At 22.2% G+C, this 10,888-nt stretch overlaps 1 protein-coding gene across 4 annotated transcripts in view; it reads right to left on the bottom strand.

Moving 5' to 3' along the window:
* Positions 1 to 9,037, bottom strand: part of LOC117172579 — a 56,164-nt gene extending 47,127 nt beyond the window's left edge. For 3 of the 4 annotated variants that reach the window (XM_033360653.1, XM_033360652.1, XM_033360654.1), the window contains exon 1: positions 8,762 to 8,875. Coding sequence is in view for 1 of the 4 variants with exons in the window: in XM_033360651.1 (XP_033216542.1) it covers positions 4,210 to 4,336; positions 8,762 to 8,941 (307 nt within the window). In the remaining 3 variants the exon portion in view is untranslated. Of the gene's footprint in view, positions 1 to 4,209; positions 4,337 to 8,761 lie in introns of all 4 variants that reach the window. The other variant, XM_033360651.1, reaches the window with a different exon arrangement.
* Positions 9,038 to 10,888: the final 1,851 nt, after the last annotated feature.

Below are 10,888 nucleotides of genomic sequence, written 5' to 3'. Positions count from 1 at the left end.
CCTGTTGAAAAAGATAAAATAAAGAAATTTCAAAATCTTTTATAATCACTTTCATTACTAAAATATTAGCAAATGATATTTTAAAGGAAAATTCAGAAAGAGAGTTGTCAAATTGCGAAAATAGCAATAATTAATATTTATGTAAAAAAATAAAAATGTTTTTGTGAAAAATTAATAAAAATTCGAAAAAAATCACATGTAAAATAATTCTTTGATTATTGTTGTATTTTTTTTATGAAAGTATAAACCTTTTTGGTCTCTTCCGATTGACTTTTTACTTTTTGACTAAAAAAAAATTACCGCTTTAAATGAAAAATATATGATTTAATAGTGGAAAAAATGTATTAAAAATATTATAACTCTAATGCTAATTATAAACATTTTTTACTTTTACTATTCTAATAATTCAAATTCTTCTAGTGATAAATATTAAAATTGATTAACAATTAGTGAATTTGAATCAAATAATTAAAATCTATTAATATTTAACTTTAAAAAAATCTTTAGCCTATTCACTTTTTTTAAATAAAATGTTTTTTTCTTCTACCATTTTGATCCAAGGTTTAAATAAAAAAAAAAGTCCAAGCAAAGACAAATTTTGATTTTTGTTCAATACACATGCTTTTGTAAAACATTTAAAAAAATGTTTATACATTAATTTTGATTCCGCGCAAACCACAAATTTTGAAGAAAAAAAATTAATTACTGAACAAATATCAATTATTTTTGTATTATTTGACAAAAATATAACGTTTTTTAATCTCCATCGATTGATATTATACTTTTGGTGTAGGGAGAAAAATGATCATTTTATGTATAAAAAAGTTTATAAATATTTATAATTTATTAAATAACCAAATTTTATTATTATTACTTGGATATTAATTATAACGATTTTTAATTTTTAATATTACAAAATTTCCAAGTTATCAGCTCTTAAATATTAAAATTAAGAAACAACTAGTGAAATTTATAAAAATAATCTAGAACTATTAATATTTAAAGAGTGGCAATAAAGAGTCGATAAACAACATTTTTTTCCGTGAAAATATCAAAACTTTGGAAAAAATTTGTTATTTGCACAAATTTTTAAAATTATTTTTGTATTTGTTGGTCGCCCCCCCCCCCCCAACTAATATTTTATCAACTAGAAAAAAATATTATCATACAATTATGTAAAATTCTAAACATTTATAATTTGATTATAAACAAAATTATTTAAAACATTATAATTTTAATGTTAATTATAGCCATTTCAGTTTTTGCTACTTTAATATTTCAAATTAATCATGTGACAAATATTAAAATTATTGAAAAAATAATGAAGTTCATTGAAATAATTCAAATCTATTAATATTGAACATAATCAAATATTTAATTGAATTTCTTTTAAAACAATAAGTCTATTCTTATGTTCTTTTGTCATAAAGTTCAATTTAAAAAAATTGTAATAAAGATATATTTTCACAAGCATACAAATTTGATTGTTAAATATTTATATACGTGAGCATAAAGTAATTTTAATTCCATGAAAAACCTGAAATTTTGGAAAAAATCTGTCATTGAACAAAATTTTCATTCATTTTCTATTTTTTGGTCTCCCCGACTGATATTTTATTTTATGATGACAGAAAAATTACCCTTTTAGATTTACTAAAATGATGAACGTTTTTAATTTAATAATAAAAAAAAATCATACGACAAATTATTATTTTAGTGTTAATTAGAGTCGTTTTTAATTTGCAATATTTTAATATTTTCATCGAAAGAATTGAATTTGCAACTATAAAATTAAATCGTTAAATTAAAAAAAATCTTTTGAATCCAAAAAAAAGGATAAACTTATAAATTTTCAACCAAAAAGATTAGTTTTCAACTAAAATATTAATTTTTATCAACAAAAAAAATGTTTTTTTTTTAACAAAGTAGTTAAATTTTTAACAAGGCAGATCATTTTTACCCAAAATAAATGAATTTGCAAACAAGAAGAATAATTTTGTAAAATTTCAGTTATTCAACTTTCAATAAAAAAAACTGATTGCAACCGTAATAGTTGATTTCAAACCAAAGATTTAAAAGATTTTACAAAAACATAAATAGTTTCCCAAATATTACCAAATATTGAAAAAAATATTCCAAATTCTTCGCAATGATTTCCAAAGACTTTACAAAGATTTACTAATATTATAAAATTTTTCAAAATATTTCGCAAAGATTTTGAATAGATTAAAACTATTTTGCAAAGGCATAAATGATTTCCCAAAGATTTCACAAATATTTAAATAATTTCACAAAGTTTACAAATAGTTCAAAAACATTTCAAACATTTCGTTAAGATGATGAAAATTTAAGAAAGATTTAACAAAGATTCGTATGATTTGTAAAAGATTAAAAAAAAATTAAAAGTATTTCGCAAAGAATTCGGACGTATTAAAAGATTTCTCAAAGAATTAAAAAATTTTCTGAATATTTTAATTATTTTTTACAAATATGTCGAAATATTTCTAACATTTCGCAAAGATTTCCAAATATTTTAGAAATATTTCACAAAGATTTCAGGTAGATATAAATAATTCTACACAAAGATTTGAGGTACATTTTTGGAAAAATTCAAACGATCCCATAAATTAAATCATTTGATTTCAAAGGAGGAAAATAAATATTTTGCTCCTGTCTGGGCGATTTCTGGGAGGAGGAATTTCCCCCTGTACCCTCTATGGCTTTGAGACCTCTGCACTGATAAATAATCTTCTGATTTCCACTTTCATTCTAACACACAACAATCTGGAAGATACAAAATCATAATCTCCGAGATGCTTTTTCGCTCTTTCATTCATAATCAAACTGACTCCTTAGATACCATGTGATTCACTATTCATTAGTCACATTTAACTTTTGCGGCTTATTCTTTATTATTAAAACGAATTAAATTGTTCACATACCGAAAAATAATTTTAGTAACAATTGCTCCAAAATGGACTTAGTGAATGAAAATTTATATTTTACTTCCCATTTGTCACGCAGTTTTTTATTTGATTTAATTTTCATGAAAATTCTTCGTTTTCAATAAAAAATTTCAATTATAAACATTTTTAATTTTCACTGTTCTAATGTTTCACATTTTAAAACTTTTAAATATTAAAATTAATGAACTATTACTGCAAGTCTACTCAATAGTTCAAATCTATCAATGCTGAAAATTAATGAAATCTTTGATCAATATATTCTATTTGTGTGTTTTTTAGACACAAATGAAAAAATAACAAAATTATAAATTTAAATATAATTTCTTAGTTAATCCAAAACTTCAAACAAAAATTATTTGTTGAAAAATATTTTTGTATTTTTTTACAAAAATACAAACGTTTTTTGTCTGCCGCTAATTGCATTTTATTTTTGTACAAGAAAGCAAGCTTTTTAAAAGCTTTGAAACCATTTGAATCAGAATTTTCAAATTTCATTAAATTCAATAATTACGAAAGAAAATTTCACACATTGTAGTTTAAGAATTCTTCGAAAAATCGTATAAATACTGTTGTGCCGAAAGGTTTGAAACAATTTATTTGTAATCAATTTATCGTATCATAAAGTCAACATAGAGTATCGATAACTTGAATCAACATTCTTAGCGAAATGTATCATTATGATGATATTATATGAAATCTATTTATTCCACATAAAATATTTTTCTATGTATAAAAGAAATAATTTTTTCGATTTCAACAAATATTTTTCCGACTGTAATGTTATTCCATAACTAAAAATAAATCACAGCCTTGCAGAAACCTATTTCATTAAAAATGGAAATTGCTCCATTACCCAGAACTTATCTATTCATGTCAGTTACATATTTCTAATCGAGAATGAATAAAAAAAATTCCAATGATTGATCCAAATAGCGAACCATAATCTTGGTTACTAGAAATGATTATTCAATCTAGAACAAGTCTCCTTTTAAGATAAAACAAGATATTATTAGAGACAGGATATAAAATATAAATAATCATAAGCTTTTAATTTATGGACTTGTTATACGATTGCGAAGCATATGACATTTATTATTATTCAGTTGTAATAGATTATTAAATAATTAAAAATCCTAGAAAAAATGGTATGTTTCGCATCCAGTTTTTATCTCGGATTTTCCATAAAATTAGTTGTCATTATTAACTAAGTATAAGAATTGTATTGTTAATTAAAATTGTTTACCTATGAATGCAGTTGTTGCATTATTTATGTTTGTTAATGTCGTGATTTCAGAAGATGAAATTCCTTTTTCTTCGAAACTATCTCTGAAGATTAATCCGAATGATTGCATCAACGGTAAAATACAAAACTGTAACATGAATAAAATTAATAAAAATAAAAGCATATAAAATTAATATCTTCTAACACTTTTAACCTGAAATCTTTTATAAACGAAATGAAACAATTTCGAATCAACATATAAAAATTACAAATTTATTTATTCACAAAAAATATTAACTTTTCTAAAATAAAAGAATAATTTTTAATCCAAATGGTTGAAGTTTCAAACAAAAGAGTTGATTTTTCGAAAAAAAAATTTTAACGGAACAGTTAAATTTTCAACCAAATGGTCGAATGTCCAAACAAAAGAGATTAAGCTTTAATCAAAAATATTATTTTTAAACAAATAATTTAATAATTTTAAGGAAAGTTGAATTTTCAACATACACGTTTAAATTTTTAACGAAACGGTAGAATTTTAAAACGGAAAAAAAATAAACTTCAACTGAAAAAGTTTCATTTTCAATTCAAAACAAAAAAAAAAAACAAATTTGCAACAAAATAATTAAATTTTGTACTACATAGTTCAATTTATAACCACATAAGTCAATTTTTAGCAAAAGAGAAAAATTTTTGAAAAAAAGAGACAAGTTTTCAACACGACGTTTCATTTTCTAACGAAAAAAAGGATTTAAAAACAAAATACATATTTTTTCTAAAAAATTAATCAATTTTCAATCTACAAAGACGATTTCTCAAAAAAATGTAATACCTAATAAAAAATTGAATTTTCAATAGAAGAAATAACTTTTAAAATAAAAAAACACGCATTTAAAAAAATTAATCTTGTATAAAAATGGATAAATTTTGAACAAAATATATGCATTTTTGAATAAATTTCAATTTTTAACTGGAAACAATAATTTCCAACCGAAAATGGAAAAGCTAAGTTTTCAGTAAAAACACTCATAACCACATTTAAAATAATATTTTAAGAAAAAATATAAAATTTCTACAAGAGATGAATTTTAAAACAAAACAGGTGAAACCTCAAAGATCAATATTCAATCAAACAATAAGATTTTTAGCTAAAAAATAAATTAAATTTCGACTAAAATATTGGAATGCTTAAACCAAAGTGACGAAATTTAAGAAAATACTTTAATTTTTGAATAAATAAATAAACATTAAAATAAGAGTTTTAAATATAAATTTAATTTCCTACAGAAATAGTAGAATTTTCACAGATAAATTTTCAACAAAACAATAGCATTTTTAGCAGAAAAAAAAAAGAAATTTCTACTAAAATAGATCAATTTTTAAATTCAAATGTCGCATTTAAAACAAATTAACTTTCAACACCAAAATATGAGTTTTAAGCAAAAAGTTAATTCTTAACAAACTAGTTGAATCTTCAAAGATTATTTTTTTACCAATCATTAGCATTTTCTCGAAAGAATGAATTTAATTTTTAGTAAAACAGCGGAATGCTTACACCAAATTGACGAAATTTGAAAAATTGATTAAGTTTTTGAATAAATAAACATTAAAATAAGAGTTTTTAATTTGAAATTAATTTCCTACAAAAATAGTAAAATTTTTGAAGATAAATTTCCAATAAATAAATAAATACCATTTTTAGCATAAAAAACGAAATTTCTACTAAAATAGATCAATTTTTTAATTAAAATGTTAAATTTGAAACAAATTAATTTTCAGCACCAAAATATGAGTTTGAAGCCAAAAGTCGATTTTCGAAAAACAGTTTAAACTTCAAAGATTAATAATTGACCAAACAATACAATTTTTAGCAAAATATAAACTAAATTTCGACACAAATATTGGAAGGCAAAAAAAAAGAAATTTCTGCTAAAATAGATCATTCTTTTAAACTGAAATTTCGAATTTAAAACAAATTAATTTTCAACACTATGAGTTTTAAGCGAAAACTTAATTTTTAAGAAACTAGTTGAATCTTCAAAAATTAATTTTGTACCAAACAATAGCATTTTTTTCCAAAAGAATAAATTTTATTTTTAGTATAACAACGAAATGATTGAACCAAAGTGACGAAATTTAAGATAATGGTTTAATTTTTAAATAAATGAATTATGCATTTTTAAACTAAAATGACAAATATTTCAAAAAAATTAATTTTCAACACCAAAATATGAGTTTTGAACCAAAATTAATTTCCAACGAAACAATTGAATCTTCAAAGAATATTATTCAACCAAACAATACCATTTTTTTGGTTTTCGAACAAATAAATATTAAAAATTAGTTTCAAACAAATAGTTAATTTTTTACCAAAATAGTAGAATTTTCTACAAAACAGTTCAATTTTCAAAGATAAATTTCGAACTAATGAATAGTATGTTTAGCAAAATAAATAATAAATAAGTTTACACTAGAAAAGATGAATTTTTAAACAAAAAGCTAATTTCCCACCAAAATATTTGAACTTTCAGCTCATAAAAAGTAAATTTTCAACGAAACAGGTGAATCTTCAAAAATTAATTTTACAAAAAAAATAGCATTTTTTTCAAGGAATAAATTTAATTTCTACTAAAACAGCGGAATTCTGAAACCAAAGTGACAAAATATAAGAAAAAAGTTTATTTTTATATTAATAAATAAATAATAAAATAAGAGTTTTTAGCATAAAGTTAATTTCCTAAAAAAATAGTCGTACAATTTTTAGCTAAAAAATAAATTAAATTTCGACTAAAGTAGTGGAATGCTTAAACAAAAGTGGGGAAATTGACAAAAATACTTTAGTTTTCGAATAAATAAATTTATAAACTTAAACAATGATTTTTCAATAAAATTTTTATTTTCTACGAAAATGGTAGAATTTTCAACAAAACAATTCAATCTTCAAAGATAAGCGTTGAACTAAAGAATAGTATTTTTAGCACAAAAAAATAATAAATAAATTTCCACTACAACAGATGAATTTTTAATCAAAAAGCTAATTTTCTACCAAAATAGTTTAACTTTCAACTCATAAAAAATCAATTTTCAACAAAACAGTTGAATTTTCGAAGAATGATTTTCAAACAAACAATAGAATTTTATCCAGACAATAATTTTAATTTTTATTAAAACAACAAAATGCTTAAACCAGAGTAACGAAATATTAAAAAATTACTCTAATTTCTGAATAAATAAATAAAGGTTAAAATATGAGTTTCCAACATAAAGATAATTTTCTACAAAAATATTAGAATTTTCAAAGATAAATTTCCAATAAAACGATACCATTTTTAGCAAAAAAAAAAGAAGAATTTTCTTCTAAAATAGATGCATTTTTTAACAAAAATAACGAATTCGAAAAATGAATTTTGATCATAAAAATATGTATTTTGAAGAAAACCTTAATTTTCAACGAAACAGTTGAAACCTCAAAAATTAATATTCAACCAAATAATACCTTTTTTAGTCAAAAAATAAATTTAATTTCTACTAAGGTAGTGAAATGCTTAAACCGAATTGGTGAAATTTAAAAAATACTTTCATTTTCGAATAAATAAATAAACTATAAAAAGAGTTTGCAACAAAAAGTTAATTTTCTACATGAATAGTAGGATTTTCAAAAAAACAGTTTAATTTTCGAAAATAAATTTTTAACCAAAGAATAGCATTTTTAGGAAAAAAGAGAAGAAATTTCTTCTAAAACAAATGACTGTTTCAACCAAGTGAAGAAATTTAAAAAAAGACTTTCATTTTTAATAAATAAGGATTAAAATATGAGTTTAAAAAAAGTTAATTCCCTAGAAAAATAGCAGAATTTTCACAAATAAATTTTTAATAAAACAATACCATTTTTAGAAAAAACGAAATTTCTACTAAAATAGACGAATTTTTAAACTAAAATTTCGAATTAAAAAAATGAATTTAAAAAACACAAAATATCAGTTTTGAACTTTTAAAGATTAATTTTTAGTGAATTAAAAAAAAATTGTATCTTGAACCAAGAAAGGTTTCAATTAAATTTTTAACACCCTAAGCCCCGCTAATTAAATAATTGATTAATAAATAAATATGAAAAATTGTATAGTTATGAGGCTTTTTAAAATAATTTTCTCATCAGTATTTATATTTTTACACATGTGATGTAATTGCATATTTATAATTGCATCACTGATACTAAAATTTTCTTTGATCTTTTTCTCTGAAGTATTGAATTCGATTTGCGATTATGTTTTCGTGAAGAAAACACGTGATTCACACATTATGCAAGCAAAATAGCGATTTGAACCTTGATGAATAAAAATTGAAAACATGCCAGAAATGCAAATATATTTTTCATCAAAAGAAAATATAATCCTCTATCCAATTTTCATTCATTTAAAATTAATGTCAATTAAAAAGAAATAAATATTTCTTATAAAATAATTATATAGTATTTTAATTATAAAACGAGGCTTTACCAGAAATGCGAGAAATAAAATTCTAGAATTAAAAAATAAATTTTTTCAAGTTTCTTAAAATTCTTTTTTGTACTTACGTTTGAAAATCCGGCAGCGAGAACAATTATCCAGCCCCAACCCCCATCGGGGGCAACAAAAGTGTCCTTAATTTTTATTTTTTCTTTACCCTTTTTTTGCGAGCCTTTTTTAATCACTTTTGGCTGAACACTTTTTGATTTTAATTCCTGTTTATCGGAATTTTCTTCCGTCAATGCCATTTTTTAAAATAGAAGTGCCGGACGTTTTCTGAAACAACTTGCGGTGTTCGAAAGACACTCAACTTCTGCGACAACCACATGTTCCTCTTATAGCCTCGGGAACCTCGCGTCGTTCCATTTCTCGCGACTAGAGTTTAAACGAGAGTCAAGGCTACTATATAGTACAGTACGCAGAAACCTGTTTGAACAAAAAAAAGTAAAAATATTTTCTTCACGCAGTTTTAAGTCAAGGAATTTATTTTTTTATTATTAAGGATACTTAAATATTTATTAAGAATGGCAGGAAATGCACGCGCTGTAAGTGCGCGTTCCTAGATTTCTATTTTCTAATATTAAGATCATAAACTATTTTAAAAGCTGTAAAAATACAATTTTCAAATACCAAGAATGCTTTAAATATTTGAAATAAGTTGAATTTATTCTGAAAAAGAACATAATTTTATTAAAAATTCTAAAAATATTTGAAATAAGTTAAATAATTTCTGAAATTAAAAAAGAAACTAGCGCACTAAATACGCGATTTGTCCAAATAAAGGCCACTATTTTATTTCCTAATTTTTATTAATATTTTTTACATTTTTAAATATTTATTAAGAAAGTGAGTAAATATACGCGTGCCAAGCACGTGTTCCTGGATTTTCATTTTCTAATACAACTTCATAAACATTTTAAAAACTCCAATGAAAAAATTTCAATTAGGATTTCTAAAAATGTTTGAAATAAGTTCAATAATTTATTAAATTAGAAAACAAACTAATGCACTAAGCAATCCCTTTATTTAAATAAAAAAAAATTTTGTTCCCGCATTTTTTATTAATATTTTCTTTGATATTTTAAAATATTAATTAAGAAATTTAGTAAAAACAGGCGTGTAAAGCGCGCGTTCATGCATTTTTATTTTCTAATACAAAAAAATAAAATATTTTAAAAACTCTAATAAAAAAATTTCAAATATTAAGATTTCTAAAAAAGTTTTAAATAAATTAAATAATGTATTCAATTAGAAAACAAACTAGCGCGCTAAGCACGCGATTTATTCAAATAACGAAAATATTTTATTCCCTCATTTTTTAATAATATTTTTTTAGATTTTTAAATATTTATTAAGAAATTGAGTGAATACACGCGTGTAAAGCGTTCGTTCCTGGAATTTTATTTTCTGATACAAAAGAATAAAATATTTAAAAAACTGTGATAAACAAATAAAGAAATAAAGATTTAAAATTAGTATTAAACAAATAGTTAATTTTCTACCAAAAAAGTAGAATTTTCTACAAAACAGTTCAATTTTCAGAGATAAATTTACAACCAATGAATAGTATGTTTAGCAAAAAAAATAATAAATAAGTTTACACTAGAACATATTAATTTTTAAACAAAGTTAATTTTCTACCAAAATATTTTAACTTTTAGCTCATAAAAAGTTTATTTTTAACAAAACAGCTGAATCTTCAAAGATTGATTTTCCACCAAAAAATAGCATTTTTTTAAAGAATAAATTTAATTTCTACTAAAACAGCCGGTTTCTTAAAACAAAGTGACAAAATATTTTTAAAAAGTTTAATTTTTATATAATAAATAAATATTAGAATAAGAGTTTTTAGCATAAAGTTAATTTCCTGAAAAAATAGTCGAATTTTCATAGATAAATTTGTAACAAAACAGTAGCATTTTTAGCAAAAAAAAAGAAGAAATTTCTGCTTAAATTGATAAACTTTTAAACTAAGATGTCGAATTAAAAAAATATATAAATTTTTTAAACCCAAAATATAAGTTTTTAACAAAAAGATAATTTTCAACCAAATAGTAGAAACTTCAAAAATTAACATTCAACCAAACAATACCATTTTATTATTATTATTATTACACCATTAAGCCATTTCCCTTTCGGGGTAGGCGTGACTCACTCGGCAGGGGAAAGGAGTAGTGTGTGGATGGGATAGAGAT

The sequence above is a fragment of the Belonocnema kinseyi genome, chromosome 5, assembly GCF_010883055.1.
Source record: "Belonocnema kinseyi isolate 2016_QV_RU_SX_M_011 chromosome 5, B_treatae_v1, whole genome shotgun sequence".
Taxonomy (NCBI): domain Eukaryota; kingdom Metazoa; phylum Arthropoda; class Insecta; order Hymenoptera; family Cynipidae; genus Belonocnema; species Belonocnema kinseyi.
Note: the sequence above shows the minus strand (reverse complement) of the source record. Positions and strands in the feature narration are given on the sequence as shown.